This window comes from Sus scrofa, chromosome 12, assembly GCF_000003025.6.
Source record: "Sus scrofa isolate TJ Tabasco breed Duroc chromosome 12, Sscrofa11.1, whole genome shotgun sequence".
NCBI lineage: Eukaryota > Metazoa > Chordata > Mammalia > Artiodactyla > Suidae > Sus > Sus scrofa.
The window spans coordinates 11,737,135-11,760,434 of record NC_010454.4 but is presented as its reverse complement, the minus strand read 5'-3'; the positions used below and the strand labels follow the sequence as shown (position 1 = coordinate 11,760,434).

Below are 23,300 nucleotides of genomic sequence, written 5' to 3'. Positions count from 1 at the left end.
TGTATATTTTAGAAACATGATCAGAGTCAGGATGCTTCTGAAAATCTTCCAGTGGGCTCCCTGCTTCCGGCTGAATTCAGACTCCCTCCGTCCTGGGTCCCTCTGCTTTTCTAGACTTAGCTCTCCAAGAGCAGCAGCCCTCTTCCTCGGTGTCCAGATTAAAATCCCTCTCGGCTTTCAAGGCCACCTGGATCCTGGAATGCTTCGTCTTCTCAGCTGAGGAGCATACGGAGAATGCGACATTCAGCACATGCCGCCGTCTATACCAGTTTTTTAAGGACATGTTTGGTTTCTTCTGGTAGTCCTTATTTTTCTTTGTGGCCACGCCCAAAGCCTGGGGAAGTTCCTGGGCCAGGGATCAAACCCGTGCCATTTATCAGCAGTGACCCGAGCCGCTGCAGTCACTTTGCAGGATCCTTAACCCCCCGCGCCACAGTGGAACTCCTTTTCTAGTAGTTTTGAGCTCTCTAAACTCACAGTCCTGTATGCTCTTTAATCTTTGGTGTCTTGATGTGCTTGGCACAGAATTTCGTACCTTGTGGGAACCCTAAGCCTTTTTTATAATGACTGGAAAACACCCACTTCCCCAAACCCACCACCACCACCACCACCACCACCAAAATCTGGGACCTGAGGTGGATTCCAATTTGATTCAGTTATTTAACATTAGAGCTTTCCAAAGAATTATAGAATGAAGAACAACAATTATTTTCCCGAGCATGAATAAGTGACCCCAAAGAAAATGTGGCAGAAAAACAAAACAAGCTCTTTGAGCTCATAACTTGAGGGATATTAAAAATGCCACAAGACTCTTTGATTCTCCCAAACCTAACATGCAAACCAGTCAGATATTTGGTATGCTTTCAGATGGAAAGTGTCTAGATTACAGCCTTTCTATTACACTATCTAAGAGGTATGGTTTCTCCAGGCTGAGTTAATTTCAGAAGTCATAACCCTGCCAGAAAGCCCTTGGCACCATATAGCACTGGGATCCTAAACATTACTGTGAAGTCATAGGACTGTTTAAAATGATCACAATCCGATAGGGATGATGATACCCAGCGGAGGTCCGTTCTTCGGAGGAGTCAACAAACTCCCAGGAGAGTTAGCAAGGGGAGACGGGAAATTGCAACAGAGGGGATGAAAGCTGAACAGGATGAAAAAGGATGAGGCCTGGATGTTTCTGCTTCCTCCCTCCCCGCACACTTGTCCTTGAAAAAATCCGCATCCTAATTTCTTTCTTTCTTTCTTTTTTTTTTTTTTTGACTGCCCCCTGGCAGCATATGGAGTTCCCAGACCAGGGATCAGACCTGATTTGCAGCTGCAACTTATGCCAGAGTTATGACAACACCAGATCCTTTAAACACTGTTCCCTGGGACCAGGGATCACACCTGTATCCCGGTGCAGCAGAGACGTTGCGCCACCACAGGAACTCCTTGCATCTTAATTTCTTAAAACTGCTTTTCGGTAAGTGAGATGAATTGACATCTGCTACATTAGATTAGAGAAAGACGTATGTGTCTATCCATGATAAAGATGCGATTTGGGGGGTCATCAACTCGGAGTAGCCTTAAAAGACAACTAGTCTGTTTTGGTGTGTGGCCTAGAATGAAGTGGTCTTACTGTTTTTCTATTTTTAAAAAAGTAACTAAGGGAACCTCTACACACAGTAAAAGGCAGATCTACAGTGCATGATTTGATGAGTTTTTATAAACGTATATATACTTGCTTACGGATCCTGTTAATGCTGTGAATTACACCTATGGGTTTTCAAATATTAAGTCAACTTGACATGTCTGGGTTTTTTGGTTTTTGGCTGCTGCGTGCAGTGGCTTAAAGTGGGATCTCAGCGCTCAGACCAGCGACTGAACCCGGGCCACAGCGGTGAAATCGCTACACCACCAGGAAACTCCTAACTTTACATTTCTGGATAAACTCCATTTAGTTGTAATGTATTCTTATTTTTGTACGTTGATGGCTTGGATTTGCCGAGGTTGTGTCTATGATATTCCTTTCTTGCAGTGTCTGTGTCAGGGTCTGCTATGAGGGTTTTGCTGACCTATGGAGTTAGTTGAGAAGTGTTGCCTTCTCCCCTGTTTCCTGGAAGGGGCTGAGATGATTTCTTCCCTGTTGGATTGAATTCCTCTATGAAGCCATTTGGGCCTGGAGGTTTCTTGATGGAAAAGTTCTTGGTCATAAATTTAATTTCTTTACTAGGTTTAGGGCTATTCTGGTTTTTTTAATTTCTTCTCGTATCAGCTTTGATACATTGCATTTTTTTTTTTTTTTTTTTTTTTGTCTTTTGTTGTTGTTGTTGTTGTTGTTGCTATTTCTTGGGCCGCTCCCGCAGCATATGGCTGTTCCCAGGCTAGGGGTTGAATCGAAGCTGTAGCCACCGGCCTACGCCAGAGCCACAGCAACGCGGGATCCGAGCCGCGTCTGCAACCTACACCACAGCTCACGGCAACGCTGGATCGTTAACCCACTGAGCAGGGACCGAACCCGCAACCTCATGGTTCCTAGTCGGATTCGTTAACCACTGCGCCATGACGGGAACTCTGATACATTGCATTTTTTAAAATAATTTCTCCATTGCATCTGAGTTGTCAAAATCTATTGGCCTAAAATTGCTCATACTATTCCCTCACCATCCTTTTGATTCATCTTTTTAATCAACCAAATTTTATCTCTGTTGATTTCCGCTATTATTTCCTGTCCTGATTTCTGCTTTTATTTCTATTTTTCTTTCTTTACTTACTTCAGTTTACTCTCCTTATACTAGTTCCCTAAAGAGGACTTTTAGATAATGAATTTTAACCTTTGATGTTCCAATGTGAACATTTGTAGTCTCAGTTTTCTCTTTAGGCATTACTTTATCTGCATCTCACACATTCTCTGTTTTATTTTCATTATCTAGTTGGTAGTATTTTCTAATATCTTGTCTAATTTCTTCCTGGACCTATAGGTTATTTACAGATTTGTTGCTTAATGTCCAACGTTTGGGGGACCTCCTAGTTCCCTTTGTAATTTCTAATTCAATTTTGCTACGGTCAGAAAATATATTCTGGAAGTTTTCAGTCTTTTGAAATTTACCGAGACTGACTTTATGGCCTTGCAGGTGGTCTGTGTTGGTGAACCTACCATGCGGAAGTGAAGCAAGTGTGTATTTTGCAGTTCTTGTGTATCCTATTCCATACATTTCAGGCCAGTGAAGGTGGTTGATGGTTGTACAGATCACTTGTATTCTTCTGGACTCTTTGTCTAGTTATTCTATCAATTATTGAGCGAGAGGGTCAAGAATCTCCATTTAGGATGTGAATTGTCTGTATTTCCCATTCGTTTTGTCTTCCTTAAAAATCGACTCTTTATTCTTAAGAAACACCCCTTCTTATCTTGGTACTCCATGCCTTAAAGTGTATTTTGTCTAATATTACAGAGACGCCACTCCAGTCCTATGCTTCCTGTTTCTATGATGTATCTATTTTCTTCCCTTTACTTTTAACACAACTGGCTTCATATTTATTTATTTATTATTTTTTTGTCTGTTTGTCTTTTGTTGTTGTTGTTGTTGCTATTTCTTGGGCCGCTCCCGCAGCATATGGCTGTTCCCAGGCTAGGGGTTGAATCGAAGCTGTAGCCACCGGCCTACGCCAGAGCCACAGCAACGCGGGATCCGAGCCGCGTCTGCAACCTACACCACAGCTCACGGCAACGCTGGATCGTTAACCCACTGAGCAGGGACCGAACCCGCAACCTCATGGTTCCTAGTCGGATTCGTTAACCACTGCGCCATGACGGGAACTCTGATACATTGCATTTTTTAAAATAATTTCTCCATTGCATCTGAGTTGTCAAAATCTATTGGCCTAAAATTGCTCATACTATTCCCTCACCATCCTTTTGATTCATCTTTTTAATCAACCAAATTTTATCTCTGTTGATTTCCGCTATTATTTCCTGTCCTGATTTCTGCTTTTATTTCTATTTTTCTTTCTTTACTTACTTCAGTTTACTCTCCTTATACTAGTTCCCTAAAGAGGACTTTTAGATAATGAATTTTAACCTTTGATGTTCCAATGTGAACATTTGTAGTCTCAGTTTTCTCTTTAGGCATTACTTTATCTGCATCTCACACATTCTCTGTTTTATTTTCATTATCTAGTTGGTAGTATTTTCTAATATCTTGTCTAATTTCTTCCTGGACCTATAGGTTATTTACAGATTTGTTGCTTAATGTCCAACGTTTGGGGGACCTCCTAGTTCCCTTTGTAATTTCTAATTCAATTTTGCTACGGTCAGAAAATATATTCTGGAAGTTTTCAGTCTTTTGAAATTTACCGAGACTGACTTTATGGCCTTGCAGGTGGTCTGTGTTGGTGAACCTACCATGCGGAAGTGAAGCAAGTGTGTATTTTGCAGTTCTTGTGTATCCTATTCCATACATTTCAGGCCAGTGAAGGTGGTTGATGGTTGTACAGATCACTTGTATTCTTCTGGACTCTTTGTCTAGTTATTCTATCAATTATTGAGCGAGAGGGTCAAGAATCTCCATTTAGGATGTGAATTGTCTGTATTTCCCATTCGTTTTGTCTTCCTTAAAAATCGACTCTTTATTCTTAAGAAACACCCCTTCTTATCTTGGTACTCCATGCCTTAAAGTGTATTTTGTCTAATATTACAGAGACGCCACTCCAGTCCTATGCTTCCTGTTTCTATGATGTATCTATTTTCTTCCCTTTACTTTTAACACAACTGGCTTCATATTTATTTATTTATTATTTTTTTGTCTGTTTGTCTTTTGTTGTTGTTGTTGTTGCTATTTCTTGGGCCACTCCCGCGGCATATGGAGATTCCCAGGCTAGGGGTCGAATCGGAGCCTACGCCAGAGCCACAGCAACGCGGGATCTGAGCAGTGTCTGCAACCTACACCACAGCTCACAGCAACGCTGGATCGTTAACCCACTGAGCAAGGGCAGGGGCCGACCGAACCCGCAACCTCATGGTTCCTAGTCGGATTCGTTAACCACTGCGCCACGACGGGAACTCCTGGTTTCATATTTAAATGCGATCTTGTAGACAGCGTAGAACAGAGTCTTGCTTTGTCATTCAGTGTGATAGTCTCTGCTTTTCAGCTGGAGAGTTGTGTCCATTTGCCTTGCTCCCTGTAAGATCATTTCTTCTACTAATAGAGGTGGTCTTACTTTTTCCTTCCAGTCTGGATGCCCTTTGTGTCTGGTTCTTGAGTGATGTCTCTGGCTGGAACCTCCAGCATGATGTTGGGGAGAAATGGTGACAGTAGCCCTTCTCGTCTTGCTCTTGATCTTAGGGAGAAAGCGTTCAGTCTTTCATTACCAAGGCTGATGGTAGCTGTGGGTTTCTCACAGCTCCTTTTTATCAGGTTGATGAAGTTCCTTTCTGTTCCGGGTCTGTTGAGTGTTTATATCACGACAGAGAGTTGGATTTTGTCAAATCTTTTTCTGCATCTATTGAGATGATCTTTTTTTTTTTTTTTCTTGCGCTTTTGTTCTTTGAGGGGACTGTGTCAAGGCTGTATGATCTGCCCTCTCTTCTCTCTCAATGTTTCAGATTTTATCCTGTCCAGGTAGGTTCAGAATGAAAGCTGCATGCTCGGGCAGTGTGGCTTGGGCCCCGACGTGAAGATTGGCTCGGGCGTTATGCTCTCACCTTGCAGGGGAGGGTGTGACAGAAAGCCATCAGCTGGACCATCCTGACCCAGCTGTGATTTTCATAAGGATGCACAACAGTACCGTCAGGGAAGGTCCTCTGTAGGAGGAGCCAGTGGGGAAAAGCCTCTCACATCTTCCGCTTCGCCCAGGCAGTTGGTAAATGTCTGCCTTATTCCTGTTTGCCGGCTAAGAAGCAAGGGAGGGGTTTAGGGTTGCCCGTATTCCGAGGGCTCTCCTTTGTCTGAATTCTTTTTGTTTATTCAGTTATATTATATTCATTTCTGTCAGAAGCCCTACCTACTTTTTTGTATGGAAAAAGAAGGAAAAAAGTCACCTGAATCATTAACAGCCAGGGATGCTGGCATCCCTCCGAACATTTTCGTCACCCCTCTGTGGGGACTGCCTTACCAGCCAGATTCTAATTCTGACAAGAAACCAAATTGCAACCCAACATGAAATGACTTACCTCGCCTTCCTGCCTAATTTGCCAAATTGAGTAACCTCTGCCTTCAAGAAATCCATTTGCCAAAAAATTCAAATTTGCTCCCGAAGGGTAGAGGTGAAAGATTTTTTTTCTTCTTCTTCTTTTTAGGGCCGCACCTGCTGCACATGGAAGTTCCCAGGCTAGGGGTCGAACCAGAGCTACAGCTGCCGGCCTATGCCACAGCCACAGCAACACCGGATCCAAGCCATGTCTGCGATCTACACCGCAGCTCACAGCAATGCCGGATCCTTAACCCACTGAGTGAGGCCAGGGATCAAGCCCGCATCCTCAGGGAGAGTTAGTTGGGTTCTTAACCCACTGAGCCACAACGGGAACTCCAGTGAATGATGTTTGAGGCCGTGTCCTGCTGGCCCTGAAGGCAAGTCCAAGGAGAAGTTCCAGATCCCTTTGGACAGTCGAGCATCCCTGCCGTGAGTATAGATTCTCAAGGCAACTGCTCTGACAGGGAGCGCAGTCATTGGAATATCCAAGTCCGCTATGTTGGAATTCATTTATAATCCATCATAGCCGTCTTCACAACACAGGGCCCACACTGAGACTGATGGGGTGTCTCTTGTCACCCTCCCTGCAGGTGGAGCCAAAGCCTGTGATGGGAGTGTCGGCCCTGAGCAGCACCACGAGCCTCCCCTTATCTTCAATCTGGACGATGATGCTGCAGAAGCTGCCCCTCTGGAAAGGGGCAGTGCCGAGTACCAGCGGGTGTTGCCCAAGGTCAGAGAGGCTCTTAGAGGTGTCCTTCGGGACATTGCGGACGACCACATCTCCAGAGCTGATTATACGCGGGACCCCTCGGTCACTCCCTGCTGTAATCCCCAGCGAACGGCCTGCCGCTGCCAGGCCGTATAACAGAACTCTCAGGAGATGAGCCAGGCCCGTTTACATCTGAGCTGCAGTTTCCCCCTCTTCGCAGTGATGCCTGCTTTTATGATAAGTCTCAGAATTTTGTTCTGAGGCCACCAGTCTGTGTCCCCTGCTGTGCCTTCCGCATGCTGGTTTGCGAGCACACTGCACCGAGCGGTAAGCAGAAGCACCTGGGCTTTGGGGTCAGACCAGGTTCAAGACCTAACTTTTGAATGTGGGCAATTATTTAACCTAACTTGCAAGCTGATTTTGAGGATTAAACAGGCAGGACGTGAAAATGCCTGCCTGGAACGTTACATGACACAGAGCGGGCACTCAATACATTTTTTAAAAAATTTTTCCGAGATTGTATTTTATTTATTTTTGTTAAAAAAAAATTTGTTTTAATAGTTGCACCCACAACATATGGAAGTTCCCAGGCTAGGGGTCAAATCAGAGCTGCAGCTGCCAGCCTACACCGCAGCCACAGCAACACCAGATCCAAGTCACATCTGCTACCTAAGCCTTGGCTTGCGGTAATGCCAGATCCTTAACCTCCTGAGCGAGGCTGGGGATCCAGTCCTGACAGATGCTATGTTGAGTTCTTAACCTGCTGGGCCACAGTGGGAATGCCACTCAATTCATTTTTTTTTTTTGGCTGCACCTGAGGCGTGTGGAAGTTCCAGGGCCAGGGATGGAGCCCAAGCCACAGTGGCAACCCGAGCCTCAGCAGTGACAACATTGACTCCTTAACTGCTGCACCACCAGGGAACTCCAATACTTCTATTTATTTATGTATTGTCTTTGAGGGCCACACTTGCAGCATATGAAAGTTCCCAAACTAAGAGTTGTACTGGAGCTGTAGCTGCTGGCCCACACCACAGCCATAGATAGCAACGCTAGAGCCGAGCTGAGTCTGTGACCTACACCACAGTTCATGGCAACCCCGGATCCCTCGCCCACTGAGAGAGGCCAGGGATCGAACTTGCGTCCTCGTGGATGCTAGTCGGATGCGTTTCCACTGCGGGAACCCCAATACTTTTATTTTTTTTAATGTCCCCAGTTTCGCTGGTCATTTTAGCATAGGTTCATCCCAACGGGTATCTAGAGCAAGGCCTCTCAGTCTTTAACATGCATACAGGTCCCCTGGGAGCTTGTGACAGTGCAGATTCTGACCAGGTGTGCCTGGGATGGGGCCTGAGACCCTGCGTGTCCAGGAAGCTCCCCAGGGATGCAGATTTGACAAAGTTAGGTCTCTTTCCAGGTCTCAGAGCAGTAAAGCCCACAGGCCCTCCCTCCCCTTTGCTCGGTCAAATGGCTATTTTAAAGTCTCTAGGAGTTCTTCCTGCTTCCTAAAAACCACAAAGAAATGAATTTTTAAAGCCTCAAAAGTGCATTGCCATGGTTTTATTATTAGTGTCCTAAGTGGGACTGAAAGGTAATAAATGATTTATTCTCAATCACTGCAAAAATATTTTGCTTGGCTAAAACAGTCTCTCTATGTATGTCATATACAAGAAATACAGTTCGAAGAGGTCTTCCTGTAAGTACATTTTTACACAGCATACATTTTAAAAAGGATGCCCTTTGAAATATAAACTTCGGGTTAGAGACCAATATGGTTAGTTCGCGTCGACGCTGTGGTTGTAACACACTTTCAATAGTGGGACGTAGATACACCACGTCACCTGTCCCCACCGGCGACCGGGGCTGAGAAGAGCTTGCTGGACAGCGGACCGCGTCCCGTCCCGGGGCTTAAGCAGGCGGCGCCTGGGGTTCCTGCCCCCGTTCCGCTCACACAACCGCACGCCTTTCTTCCACCTTCCTGGTTTCCTCCAAAACCACCTGACAGGGAGGTCCTGATTTCTGAGGCGCGCTGCTCATCATGACTGCTTCGTTTTGCCCTTCTGATTTCCGCGGCACAAGATTATCTACCGAAATCAAAACAGAAGGGCCTTACTCTTTCTGGGAAGGGGCGGTGAGGCAGGCTAAACAGTCGGGGACAGAGCTGGGCCCCAGCGCGGGGGAGCGTTCCCATCCGTCCGTCCAGACTGACCCTCACAAATGGCCACAGAAGAGTCACCCGTCTAATTGGCGTGTAGACGGGCACGGCCCAATTTCAGAAAATACTCTTTGTAAAATACGTGCATGTGTTGATATGTTTATGGTGTGTGTGTGTGTGTGTTTAAAGGCTCATCTCACTTGTAAACACCGATTGCTAAATCACTACGAGTCAGCAAACACCCTTGGAACCAGCTCCCTTCCTCTTGCTCCCAAGAGTGAGACGAGTGTCGGAAAATAGGCAGACTTGTCAGCGTTGGGAGGGTGGGCTTGGGACGGAACCAAAAGCTGCTCCCTTCCTGAATCTTCCTAAGGGACCAGACATGGTCGATTCTCTTTTCTTGCCCTGTTCTTGGAGCAGAGGAAACCCCAAAGAGCTAAGAGTGATCCTACCCGGGGAAGTGTCAGTATATGTCAAAAAGAGGCGATCGCCCAGGGAGCCCTTTGTGAGATGATCCGGGCAAACGGGTACGCGTGTCCTTGACAAGGGATGGGAACCAAGCTGAGGCCCCAAGATCCGTGCAGGGTCCTGGAAGTTTCTGAGGAACATCGGGGAGAGGCGTGGGTTCTGGGCAGGTGTGTGCTAGGCACACCTGTTCCGCACAGACACAGAGACAGGAAGTGTCTGGCATCTCCAGGTGACTTTTCCTGCCAACGAGGGTGTGACCGAGATGGTCCCTGCTTGGAGAAGATCCCACCGGCGCTCAGGCCTCTGACCTTTGCACGGTGAGATGGAGAAGCCCACCTGCCACTGCATCCCTGTCTCTCAGGAACACAGCCCTCCCCTGGCTGGCTGCCTGCAGGGCGGGGGTCTGACAGCTTCAGAGCCCCTTTCACTGGGCTGCTTCAAAACGGCCAGGACCAAGCGACCGCACGAGGGAACTCATTCCATAATGGACCCTCTCTCGGGCAGGGGGCTTTCCTTGAGCATAAATACCCACCCCCCATGCACCATAAACTGACTTTCACTCATTTGGTCCTTAAGAAGGAGACAGGACCACTGGCTCAAACCCGGCTTCCCAGCAGCATATGGGCAAAAAGGACATTCCACAAATTCTAGTGCTCATTCCTAAGCATCCCTCTCTCTCTTTTTTACACCCCAAATGATCTGCTCTATGTACCTATTATTCGGTACAGGTGTTTTTTGGCAAGGGATCACCTTCCGAATGCCAACACCTGAAGTATCCGACTCTAAATCTAAAAGGTTGTGAGGTCTACTCTGATTACTGTTAAGATTCTAATGGTCTTTTTATAACAGAAACAGACTTCTGACCCAAATTGCTGAAGTGGAACTTAATGATGGGTCAGACGGCAACCTGTATCCCCAAAGCCTCCGACCTGCTCTGGGTTCCTGGAAGATGCAGCTTCAGGTAAACTACCACCAACTTGAGGGTGGGGGAGAGAAAACCTCCCTATCTGGCTAGTTGGGGCAAGAGAACCCAAAGGCAAAACAACTGGTTTTGGGGGGAGGCCACAAGCCAACGGATGTTTTTAGATGTGTAATTAGTGTTTTTTAAAGCATGACTGCTTTCCACCCGTGAAATATAAACTCACTTGTTGGCACTGTACTTGGCAGTTGGCCTATTAAAAGCCAGAGATGTCAATTGCGAGCTGAGATCACAAACACGCCCTCTTGTCCTACACAGATGGCCCCACGGCAGCTCGTTTTTAAAAAATTTGTTAGATTGTCCCATGGACCTAAGCAGGAAAGAAGCCAGACCCACGCTTCATCCTTTTGCAAGTAGAATCCAACAGATACAAGACAATGACCAGAAGACACACAGCTCAACCTCTGCCCGACGGCCACTTCTCTCTGCCTCCGGGAAGGACACTCGGTTGACCTCCCAAGTCTTGGCCTAAGCATGGGCTTCCATCTCTGAATGATTATTTGGGGGGGGGTGGTGCTGAGCCTGTGGCATGTGGAAGGTCCCAGGCCAGGGAAGGAACCCATGCCACAGCAGTGACAGCGCCAGATCCCTAACCTGCTGAGCCACCAGGGAACTCCTCTAAATGGTCTCCAGGGGACTGTCTGGGCTGTTCTCTAACTGCAGCTCACAAGAGGGGTCTACCTGTTGCTCTGAACGGAAGCTCAAAGGACGGGAAGCCGAGGAGAGGCCCTGGCAGCCAGCTGGGGGCACAAGCTTCTCTTGACACCGGGACGCCGGAAGGGGCCGAACCCAGTGCCCCGCTACCCCTGGGGCCCTGGGGGTCAGAACAGCTGGAGCAGGACACCAGGCAGACCCACTAGAGGAGGCCAGAGGGCTCTGTGCCGCCGCTTGCTCTCCGCGTGGGTGTTACTGGTCAGGGGTTCAGAGCCGGGGAAGGGGGGGCAGCCCCCTCTAGCACAGGGACGGCAACACCCTGCTAGAGCACCTCCGGAGCCGAGGGAAAAGGAGTTGACATACACAGGCACGTCCCCACCTTGTGAGTGGCAGAGACAGGGCTAAAGAAGCAAAGTCAAGGCCGCCGGGCCTCTGAGTGCAGTGAGGCCGCCGGGACTCCCCAGATTAGTACTCGGTTATTCCACAGCAGGGCGGTCAGGTGGGCTGGCCTGCGGGGTCTGGAGCACGCGGCACCACAGACTCTACGGCTTTGCGGCTATCAGAGAGGAGGATTAGTTGTTACGGACGCGGTAACAGGGAGAGGGGCTTCACCCCGTGCCCCAGGGGAAGGGGTCCCAGCACACAGCCTGAGCCGCCCTTAAGGATTCCTGATGCTCACAGGGGGGAATTCATTCTCATCATCAAGACACACTGGTCCCGTCGCAAACTCGTGTTCGGGAATAACCTCTCCTCGGAGCGCCCCGCCGTCCTCGGAATAACCTGGAAACCAATAAGGCGACGTGGTGAGAGAAGCCACAGGGTGACCCCAGGGCCCAACCTCAGCAAAGCGAGAATCCGGGGAAACCACGGAGGCCGCCTCTGCCTCTCAGCGGGGCACACGGTGCTCCGGATGAGCCCAAATCCCCCCCATTTACGATCCCTAAGCCTCTGCACAGCTGGTCTCACCCGCCCTTCCACCCAGCACCTCAAACGTTCCACCCAAAGGCAAATCCTCCAGGAGGCAAAGGGTTGATGCTGCTTGTTAGGGAGATGACCACTGGGGGCCATGCCTGCCAGGTTTAGGGACCTGAGTTAAGAGGTTACTCCCAGGGCGTCACCTGGGAGGGAATAAACGGTGCAGGGAGAGCAGCGGTGACAGGAGCAAGAGGTTGCTGTCACACAGGTTCCCACCCCCACCCGCTCACCTGGCACCGTGGAGGCTGAAGACGGGCTTGGTCTGGCTACAGTGGCGGCGTAAGACTGAGGTAATGAAGGTTTGAGGTCATTTTCTTTATTCTCTTCGGTGGTTCCTGAGCCAAGCAAGCTAGTTGCCCCGATGAAGAGGGAAAGGAGGAGAAAAAGAAAGATCATCACACACCTAGGACACTGCCAAGAGGACAAGCACGAGGGGAGTTCCCGTTGCGGCACAGCAGAAGTGAGCCTGGACTAGCATCCACGAGGATGTGGGTTTGAGCCCTCGTCTCAGTGGGTTAAGGATCTGGCGTTGCCGTGAGCTGTGGCGTAGGTCACAGACGGAGCTCAGACCCTGTGTGGCTGTGGCTGTGGTGGAGGCCGGCAGCTGCAGCTTGATTCGACCTCTAGCCTGGAAACTTCCATGTGCCGTGGGTGGGGCCCTAAAAGAGGAAAAGCAAAAGCATTAGGAAGCGCATGCTTGGCCCCTTGAGTTGAAGGTGTGGGCCTCTCGGTTCCCTGCCAGGTTGGGGTGCACCCAAGGGGCCTTACATTTCGAGGGTCAACCACGACACTTCACATCTAATGAAGGAAGACTGGTCCTTCGTGCTTCCTGGCACAGCTGGGGAGGACACCAAATAGGCCCCCCAGGGGAGCTCCAGGTGAGGGGACAGTGGCAGCTCATGGTCTCCTGTCTGCCCTCTGTCACAGGGGGAGAGGACGCCCAAAGTGAGCCCAGGGGCTGGCCACCGCCAGGACGGGTCGTGAAGGAGAAAGGAAAAGCGAGGCCGAGGCTCCCGCGGTTCTTGGCGAGGGGGCAACGGGGCCAGGCCGGCTCTTTGAAAGGCTGGCTTTCCGAAAACTCGTCTCTTCACCTGTGGGTCTTGATTAGGACACAGTCTCCTCCGTCCTGAGGGTCCAAATTGTAGATGTACAGGTGTCCATCGGAGGATGCGACCAAGAGCCTGGGCAATTTCTGGATCCTACGAGCCAAGAGAAACACGTGCTGTGATTACAACAAACATGGGCTTCAGACCAGCTTCAAGGGACAAAGCCCCACTCCCCTGGGCGTCACCAGCTTCTCGTGTCACAGCCCGCCGACCCCAGAGTCTGGGTGTTTGGCTGTTTGTTTGCCTTGCGTCCCAGGGGCCTGCCTCGAGGATCATTTCCTGTTTGCACAGGATCCTGTGGCTGAGATAAGATGATGCGCGCACCCCCTGCAATTCTGTGAAATTCTCCTGCCGACAAGAACATCAGCCTAGTCTCCACCTTACGTGTGTCTCTGCCTTTAACGGCGACAGGAAGGAAGCGAGAGCAAAACTGGCTCCCATCTCTGCTGGCGAGTTTTACGAAATGTTTCAAATGTTCAACTTTAAGAAATGATTTTAGGAGTTCCTGTTGTGGCTCAGCAGAATCAAATCTGACTAGCGTCCATGAGGACTCAGGTTCGACCCCTGGCCTCACTCAGTGGGTTAAGGATCCGGTGTTGCCATGAGCTGTGGTATGGGTGGCAGATGCAGCTTGGATCTGATGTTGCTGTGGCTGTGGCATAGGCTGGCAGCTACAGCTGCAATTTGACCCCTAGCCTGGGAATCTCCATATGCCACGGGTGTTGCCCTAAAAAGACACAAAAAAGAAAAAATAAATGCTATTAAACATCTAAGGTAAACCATCTGTCGACCCCATAGGTGTCGGAACCTAGACTTTGGAACTAGAGCCTTTTTACATAAAGACTTTTATTGTTATTATTATTATTTGCTTTTTAGGGCCGCACCTGTGGCATATGGAAGTTTCCAGGCTAGGGATTGAATCACAACTGTAGCCGCCAGCCTACACCACAGCCACAGCAATGCAGGATCCAAGCCACCTCCGTGACCTATACCACAGCTCACGGCAACTCCGGATCCCAGACCCACAGAGCCAGGCCAGGTATGGAACCCACATCCTCATGGATACTAGTCGGGTTCCTTACTGCTGAGCCACAAAGGGAACTCCTAGAGACTTTTTACTTAGCTCCGTGGGACCTGTTTCCAACAGCGTCACTGTAACCAGCTTCCACCTGCCACCTGAGAAATGGTCCAACCACACGGGGGAAAAGCAGCTGCGGGCTGACGGCAGAGGGTCTGACTTTGCCCACCCTGCCTGGCTGTCGTCTCCCCTTGGCTTTCTTGAAAAAGCGTTTGCGTGTCTGGGGAATTGTGTGCTTTGGGAAAACTCATCTCTAGCGGTTCCTGCGTGCGGAGAGTGGGTGGCGCGGTACGTACGTGGACAGCGTGCAGATGTTCCTCTGCCCGGAGAAGTGCAGACGCCCGGTGGCAAAGGCCCGGTCCTGGTTCATCATGTCGGACACCTGGGCGGGGAGGTAGTTGGACGCGGCCAGGAACATCTTCCCCATGTAGCCGCTCCAGGTGGAAGGCTCCTCCGGCCGGCTGGGGGCGCAACACACAGGCGAGGATGAGACCGAGCGGCCGGCCCGGCAGCCGTCCAGCAGTCTCGGCGCCCAAACCGCGCTCCCCTCCCCGGGAAGGCACTGTGCCTGGGCGGAATGTTCTGCCCACTGGAACGACCCGGGACATGGCATTCCGGCAGAACCCGGAGGGCGTCGAGGGCTTGTCTGTCCCTCGGCAGGGCCATTGCGAAGCTGTTAAGAGGTTCCCAGTGCTACCGCCTCCCTACATTAAGAAAGCTCTATCTGATGGTTGGCCTGATGTCTAGATTTCTAAAAGGGGACTAAGCGCGAGTGAGGGAGATGGAATCAGGCCCTGGACCCTGTAAAATCAGCCCCAGCCTGTTCTGGGCTCACGGAAGAACAGGCCGGTCTGAGTCGTGAGCCCTCCCGGGCCAGACTGCGTGGGAGGCGAACCTCCGGGCAAGACACTTTGGACGGTATTTGATTTCAGCCCTGGAGCCACCGGGTACCGGCCATCAGGAAGGCGGAGGTACTTCAGAGGGAGCTGGTGCGCCCCCTGCAGTCACCCCAGTCTCCACCAGACAAAGCAGATGACCGCTCCTCTCAGCAGGGAGAACAGAGGGGGCGCACCCACCCACCCCAGGGTGCGCTCCAGGCCTGCAGCCCTCGAGGACCAGGGCGGCAACTGCGGAGAAGGCCGCTTGCCTGCGGGATTGATCCTGGTGGCGAAAACACACTGCAGCTCCGAAGCGCTGGTATTTATTTCTCACTGTTACCAACTGGCCGGATGGTCTCCGGACAAACCTCTTTGCGTCGGGATGCTCCCATCTGATGAGCCTTTCCAGGCCTTCTGTTGTGGTCCTAGGGTCCTGAGCACCCTGGACACACCTTCCTGCGGGCCCTGGAGCACGGCACTGAGGGTGGGACCTACATAGAAGTACCGCCCCCAGGTCCTGCCCTCAGGGTGGAAACACGGGTTCATAACGGGAGCAGCTAATGGGGGGGGGGTGCGGGTTTCACTGGCGGAATGCAGGCAGTGGGACTCCAGGACCACAGGGGAAGGAGGGCTGGGTGACAGTTCCTTCACCTCTCGTTTCCCACTGTCCTCACTGGGGAAAGTGGGGACAGTCACGGTCACCTGCCTGTAAGAAGGGCTGGTGCAAGGAAAATGCCAGCTTATAAAATGGTGTCTCTAGAAAACTATACACAGAACTACCACATGACCCAGCAATCCCACTCTTGGGCATATATCTGGACAAAACTTTCCTTGAAAAAGACACATACACCCGCATGTTCACTGCAGCACTATTCACAATCGCCAAGACATGGAAACAACCCAAATGTCCATCGACAGATGATTGGATTAGGAAGATGTGGTATACATACATAATGGAATACTACTCAGCCATCAAAAAGAATGAAATAATGCCATTTGCAGCAACATGGATGGAATTAGAGACCCTCACACTGAGTGAAGTAAGTCAGAAAGAGAAAGACAAATACCATATAGTATCATTTATATCTGGAATCTAATAAACAGCACAAATGAACCTTTCCATAGAAAAGAAAATCACGGACTTGGAGAATAGATTTGTGGTTGCCAAGGGGGAAGGGGAGGGAGTAGGAGGATGGAGTGCTTGGGGTTAATTGATGCAGACTATTGCCTTTGGAATGGATTAGGAATGAGATCCTGCCGTGTAGCACTGGGAACTATGTCTGGTCACTTATGATGGATCATGATAATGTGAGAAAAAAGAATGCATACATGTATGTGTAACTGGGTCACCATGCTGTACAGTAGAAAATTGACAGAACACTGTAAACCAGGTATAATAGAAAAAAATAAAAATCATTATATAAATAAAATAAAATGGTGTCTCTGAGGTGAAATGATTGAAGAGAGTTTGGGGGGGGGATTGTCGTAGGGCTGGGCTCTGAGGCAGGTCTGACTTAGAGCCGGTGGAGGGTGGGGGGCACGTCAGATGTCCCTGCAGATGTGCAGTGCATGCAATGACAACCCACGCACTGGCACCCACCCGCTACAGTGGGCGGAGCTCCTGGGAGTGGCCTCAAGATTCCACGCCCTGGCCCTTGGAGCCTGTGATGGTAGAGAGACTGCAGTCCAGGGCCCAGGTGACATCGGTGGGGAGAGGATCCAGGTGGGTTTGGTCAATCATACGGGCCCTAAAAGCAGAGAGCTCTCTCCAGCGAGAGGCAGAAGGGAAATTCAGAAAAGTCAAGAGCCTTAGAAGGAATCAATGTGACCTTGCTGGTTTGAAGGCCACAGGAGGCGCGCAGAACTGAGAGCCACCAAGGAAATAGGAACTTCACTCCTGGAGCTGCGAGGACCCAAGTTCTCACCAACAACAGGGACGAGCAGGGAGAGGAAGGACTGAGTCCAATGAGAATGTGGCGGGCTGACACCTGCACATCAGCCTCGAGGGTCCCTGAGCAGGGAACGGAGCAGGTGCCATCCTGGATGACTGACTGACTGGCAGGACGTGAGGCAGCAAACATGTGCAGCTTTAAGCTCCTAAGTCCGGGGTGATTTGTTACTGCAGCAGCAGGAAGCGGACACACACCATGGGCTGCAATCTAACACACGCTTTATACCCGTGGACTGCACTCTTCTCTCAGGCACAGTCATCAGTCCGGGTTGCGCGGGCACGCGGTGCTGGGTAACGGCTGTGACTGACACAGGCAAACCTCACAGATACCGAGCTAGGTCCAGGTCGTCACAATCAAGCAAGTGTTGCAATAAAGTGTGTCACACACTTTTGTTTTCCCCGTGCATGTAAAAGCGATGTTTACACTACATCGCAGCCCATTAAATTTGCAGTGGCATCATGTCTTAAACACAATGTACATCCCTTAATAAAAAAAAAATGCTTCATCAGAGTTTCTGCTGTAGCACAGTAGGTTGAGAATACAACTGCAGCAGCTGGGGGTGCAGCGAAGGCTCAGGTTCTGTCCCCTGCACAGTGGGTTAAGGGTCTGACGCTGCCACAACTTCAGCTCAGATTCAGTCCCTGGCCCGGGAACAACTTACATATGCTGTGGGTAGGGTAAAAAAAAAAAAAAAAAAAAAAAAAAAAAAAAAAAAAAAAGCTTCGTTGCTAAAAAATGCTGACCATCATCTGAGCCTTCAGCAAGTCGTAACTTTCGTGCAGTGGTGACATCAAAGGTCACTGATCACAGGTCACCATAACAAGTATCACAATAATGAAAAAGTTTGAAATATTACGAGAATGACCAAAATGTGGCACAGAGACATGAAGGGAGCAAATGCTATTGGAAAAATGGCGTCAGTGGACTTGCTTGGGGCAGAGTTGCCACGAACCTTCAATTTGTAAGAAACACACACACACAAAAAACCCTTAGTGTCTGTGAAGCACAGTATAGCCCATTCTCATGAAGCCTGTATTTATAGTGAGCTTGGCTAACACTTCTAGACGTTTACTCTGTGCTAGGCTTTCAGTCAAGGAACTCCTAATAAACCTAAGATGCACATATGATTATTATTTTATGTCTTGCAGATAAGGAAACGGAAGTAGAGAAGATAAAATCACCTGCAGCTCAGAAGGGGCAGAGCCAGGCTGAGAAGTCAGGAGGGCAGCCCCAGGTTTTGTGCAGCCATGCATTAGCCCTGAGCCGTTGCTGACATGCACTCACCAGGAGGGTGAAGACATAACAACCTAAGTCAAGTCCATGGCGTTGAAAAGGAGAAGGAATCATGTATGTTGGCAGGATAACCAGGACCCGACTCCTGTAGTCTGTATTTTTTCTTTTTCAACTTCACTATTATTTTGTTTTAATTTTTTATTTTTAGGGCCTCACCTGCAGCATCTGGAAGTTCCCAAGAAAGGGATCAAAATGGAGCTGCAGCTGCCAGCCTATGCCACAGCCACGACCACACTGGATCTTTAACCCACTGAGTGAGGCCACGGATTGAACCTGCATCCTCACGGACACAATGTGGGGTTCTTAACTTGCTGAGCCGCAAAAAGAACACCTGCTGTTTTTAAATTTTTTTTTAATTTTTTTTTTTAAAGGAGTTCCCATTGTGGTGCGGTGGAAACGAATCTAACTAGGAACCATGACGTTGCAGATTCGATCCCTGGCCTCGCTCAGTGGGTTAAGGATCCAGCGTTGCCATGAGCTATGGTGTAGGTCGAAGATATAGCTTGGATCTGGCGTTGCTGAGGCTCTGGCGTAGGCTGGCAGCTGTAGCCTGGGAACTTCCATATGCTGTGGGCGTGGCCTTAAAAAGCAAAAAAAAAAAAAAAAAAAAAAAAATTGTTTTGCTTTGTTTTGTTGGAGTTCCCTGGTAGCCTAGTGGTTGGGATCCGACTCCTAGGTCTAATGAGCGTGTCACATCTGGCGCTGTGCCTACCTGTTGGTGAGGTGTTCCAGCTTGAAGATGTGCACAGTTTCTGTGTTGCTTGAGGCACAGAGGAACTGGGAATCCATACTGAAAACCAGAGAGCTGATGGTCACATACCTAGAAACACAGCAACGCGTGGACAGATGAGCCCGGGGAAAGGAGTGGGAGAGGGTTGCCCTATAGTTAAAAAATCAGCTCGATGAAAAAAAACGCACATGCATCTTGGAGAGTCTAGGTACAGGCAGACCTCACTTTACTGGGCTTTGCCTTATTATGCTTCGCAGATGCTGCGTTTTTTACAGATTGACGGTTTGTGGCAACTCTGCCTCGAGGAAGACCATGGGCATGATTTTTCCAACAGTATCCGCTCCCTTCGTGTCTCTGAGTCACATTTTGGTCATTCTCACAATATTTCAGACTTTTCCATTATTACTATATTTGTTATGGTGACCTGTGAGCAGTGATCTTTGATGTGAGCAATGCAAAAAGATTACGACTTACTGAAGGCTCAGATGATGGCCTGATTTTTTTTTTTTTTTTTTTAGCAATAAGACATTTTTAAATTAAGGGATGCACACTGGGTTTTTTAGACATAATGCGGTTGCACACTTAACAGACTGCAGTCTAGTGGAAACATCACTTTTATATGTACTGGGACACCCAAAAATGTGTGTGACTTGCTTTATTGTGATACTTGCTTTATTGGGGGGGTCTGGAAGTGAACCCACAGTATCTCGGAGGTTGGCCTGTATTCTAAAATCCCTTCAATACTGTATCATCCCTGTTTTCAAATTAATGTTGGAAATATTCTTACTGGTTTGTTGCTCCAGAGAGAAGAAACAAAGCATTGCTCCTTCCTGTCATGTTGGAAGTTTTCCATCTGCAAGCCATGGGATCCCAGCCCGTCATACTTTTTTATTCCACGCAAGAAAATCAGAAATTATTTTTGGGAGTTCTCTTGAGGTGTGTCAGGTTAAGGATCTGGCATTGTCATGCACTGCAGTGACTGCCGTGGCTTGGGTTCGATATCTGGCCCAGGAACTTCCACCTGCCTCAGGCCTGGCCAAAAAAACATTTTTTTTAAATACTTTTGGGCTGTGACTCCCTCGCTCATCTCATTTCTCCTTGGCTGGCTGCCCGTGCATACATCAGAAAAGGGCTTTCAGGAGTTCCTATCATGACGCAGTGGAAATGAATCCAACTAGGAACCATGAGATTGCAGGTTCGATCCCTGGCCTTGCTCAGTGGGTTAAGGACCTGGCCTTGCCGTGAGCTGTGGTGTAGGTCGCAGACACGGCTCGGATCTGGCATTGCTGTGGCCCTGTGTAGGCCGTCGGCTACAGCTCTGCTTAGACCCCTAGCCTGGGAACCTCCATATGCCATGGGTGCGGCCCTAAAAAGACAAAAGGCAAAAAAAAAAAAAAGGGGGGGGGGGCTTTCCAGGAACCAGCCTACGTCATTGGTGGGAATGTAAATCTGTGCTGCCGCTATGGAAAACAATATGGAAGTTCCTCCAAAAAACTAAAAATAGAGTTACCATATAATCCAGCAATACCACTCCGGGGCATCTATCCAGAGAAAACCATAATTCGAAAAGATACATGCACCCCAATGTTCACTGCAGCACTATTTACAGCAGCCAAGACATGGAAGCAACCTAAATGTCCATCAACAGAGGAGTGGATCAAGAAGATGTGGTACATATATACAATGGAATACTACTCAGTGGTTAAAAAAAAAAAAAAAAAAAAGAATGAAATAATGTCATTTGCAGCAACATAGATGGACCTAGAGATTCTCATACTAAGTGAAGTAGGTCAAAGATAAATACCATCTGATATTGCTTACATGTGGAATCTAAAATATGGCACAAGTGAACTTGTCTATGAAACATAAATTCACAGGCATAGAGAACAGACTTGTGGCTGCCAAGGGAGAGGGGAGAAGGGAGGGCTGGACTGGGAGTTTGGAGTTAGCAGGTGCAAACTCTTATATACAAGAGGAAAAATAACAAGGCTCCTCCAGTACAGCACAGGGAATTATAGTCAATACCCTGTGATTAACCATAATGAAAAATAATATTAAAAAGAATTTACATATACGTGTAATGGAATCACTTTTGCTGTACAGCAGAAATTAACACAACATTGTAAATCAATTATACTACAATTAAAAAAAAGGGGGCTCTCCAGGCTGAAGGCCCAGGCTAAAAAGCCTCCCCGGGAGTTCTCCTGTGGCACAGCAGCCAGTTAAGGATCCGGTGTTGTCCCTGCAGTGGCCCGGGCTGCTGCTGTGGCGTGGGTTCGATCCCTGGCCAGGGAACTTCCATATGCTTAGGGCATGGCCAAAGGGGGGAAAAAAACAAGTCCTCTCCGCTCTCAGGTGTGCTCAGCACTCAGCGGGGCCTCTAGGTCAGTCACCTGAGGAAGCAGAGTTAGACCCCTGCCTGGGGGGTGCGGGGGGACACAGCCACCCTCGGTCCACTCCCCGATGGCTGCCAGCTGTCCCCTGCAGAACCTCTGGGCGTACGTTCAAGCGGGTTTTCCTGGGCAGACAGACCTTTTCATTCCTCTCCGAAACTCATAGAGCTTTTGCCCTTCGGGTACCGAGAACACCCGGATGACAGTGCCCTGGAAGAGAAAGCAGGTGGGCGTTTCGTCCCGTGAATGGCCACACAGATGTGTCCCTTTAGAGAGGAGCCTGTCCTATTGCTTTTGAACATCTGTCTCGGGAGAGGAAGCACCGAGCATTGCGCCCAGAGGTTTTTGGTTTGTGTCTGTGCCACGTAAACCATTCTGGGGCTGTGAATGGAACACCCTCTGTCTCCCTCTCCCTCCCCTAGCCCAAGGTGCTGTGCGTGTTCCTTCAAAGGGCTCTGGCTTCTAGAATATTCAGTCCCTGCTTGTCAAAAATACACCTGTTTTTCAGGCGTCTGAAATTCAGCTCAGTCACCTGCCCCGACTGCTAGTCATGAGATATCCGGCCTGCCTGCTGAACAGCCATGCATTTTGTGTCTACTGTGTCTTTGAAACACAGCACAGCACCTATCCGGACCCGAGCGGGTGTGCATGCACGTGTCTTAAGACCGTGCGGGTTGGTGCAAAGTTTCTCGTATCCTGCACAGCAGAGGCCTGTGGCCTCTTCATGTAACAAATGCACCAATACACCAAACAAACATGCAGGGGCCCACCAGTCCTCGTATCACCTGTCCCCTCCCATCTGCTCTTTGAGGCCACCTGCAGCCCTCCCCTGCCCTGCGGAGAAGCGCCCCAAACACGGGAGCACTCACCTTCTCCGACGCGCTCGCCAGTTTGGAGCCGGCGGCATTGAAGGCGATGGCAGCCAGTGTCCCCTCATGGGCAGCAATGGTGCAGAGTGTTTTCTGTTGGTGAAAAGGCAGATGGAGATTGATGAGGGGAAGAGAGAAAATGTCTTTCCTCCAGGACACCCTCCGCATGTGCTGGGCTCCGCGTCTCTCTTTCCACCAGCTGTATGTCCTTTCCCTGTGTGTCTTGATCCTGCCTCAAGGGCCGCTCCATTTCTGTCCTTTTTCCTGCCCCCGGGAAGATGGAGGGGCAGCCAGGTGCAAGAGTGATGTCGCAGGGGCTCTCTGGATGCATCTTTGGGCGCCTGGCTTCCTGCAGCAAGCCTGCCCCGCTCCGCAAAGCCTCTGAGAGCAGAGGACAGGAAACGTGAAACAGCTGCACTCTGTCGCAGGCCGTGCCACAGCCCAGCATGACACACTCAGCCCGACGACGGGCCCCAGCTGGCACGAGGTTTCCATTCCACCGCAGGTGTCTGGGCCTGGCCCGCTGCCGGGTGGTTATGCTGACTGATGGCGATGAGGGCAAAGAGCACTACCTTCCCCTCCACACCCGACGGCCGCGGCCACTGCGCACTCGCCGGGTGCTGATTCCACCTGCGCGCCTCACCCCACGCGACCCAGCCTGCCCCTCACCTGTCCCGGACCAGGCGGCCAGGCAGGTGGGCTGGGCTGTCGGGCTCGCTGCCAACTTACCAGGGAGTGTCCATCGTACAGCACAATCTCTCCTGTCGTCAGGCTTCCAGGATAGGCCACGTAAGAATTGGAATGGTTGATAGAGAGGGCGCACAGACCTGGCAGAGGGTAAACCGCAGATGAAAAGCCAAGGTCCATCCGGGAGGCCCGGCCTGGAAAGG

At 49.7% G+C, this 23,300-nt stretch overlaps 2 protein-coding genes across 7 annotated transcripts in view; one reads left to right on the top strand and one right to left on the bottom strand.

Moving 5' to 3' along the window:
• The window catches only part of ARSG (arylsulfatase G), a 130,915-nt gene extending 122,410 nt beyond the window's left edge, over positions 1 to 8,505 (top strand). For 3 of the 6 annotated variants that reach the window (XM_021066718.1, XM_013989905.2, XM_013989908.2), the window contains exon 12: positions 6,765 to 8,505. In XM_021066718.1, the coding sequence (XP_020922377.1) occupies positions 6,765 to 7,039 (275 nt within the window). In that variant the 3' untranslated portion in view covers positions 7,040 to 8,505. Of the gene's footprint in view, positions 1 to 114; positions 2,281 to 6,764 lie in introns of those variants that run through there. The other 3 variants (XM_021066717.1, XM_021066719.1, XR_002337053.1) reach the window with 2 other exon arrangements.
• Positions 8,426 to 23,300, bottom strand: part of WIPI1 (WD repeat domain, phosphoinositide interacting 1) — a 36,678-nt gene continuing 21,803 nt past the window's right edge. Inside the window, 9 exon segments of the mRNA NM_001190294.1 lie at positions 8,426 to 8,964; positions 11,816 to 11,916; positions 12,342 to 12,460; positions 13,203 to 13,310; positions 14,592 to 14,756; positions 19,131 to 19,238; positions 21,681 to 21,751; positions 22,411 to 22,503; positions 23,140 to 23,237. Of these exon segments, the coding sequence (NP_001177223.1) occupies positions 8,917 to 8,964; positions 11,816 to 11,916; positions 12,342 to 12,460; positions 13,203 to 13,310; positions 14,592 to 14,756; positions 19,131 to 19,238; positions 21,681 to 21,751; positions 22,411 to 22,503; positions 23,140 to 23,237 (911 nt within the window). The 3' untranslated portion in view covers positions 8,426 to 8,916.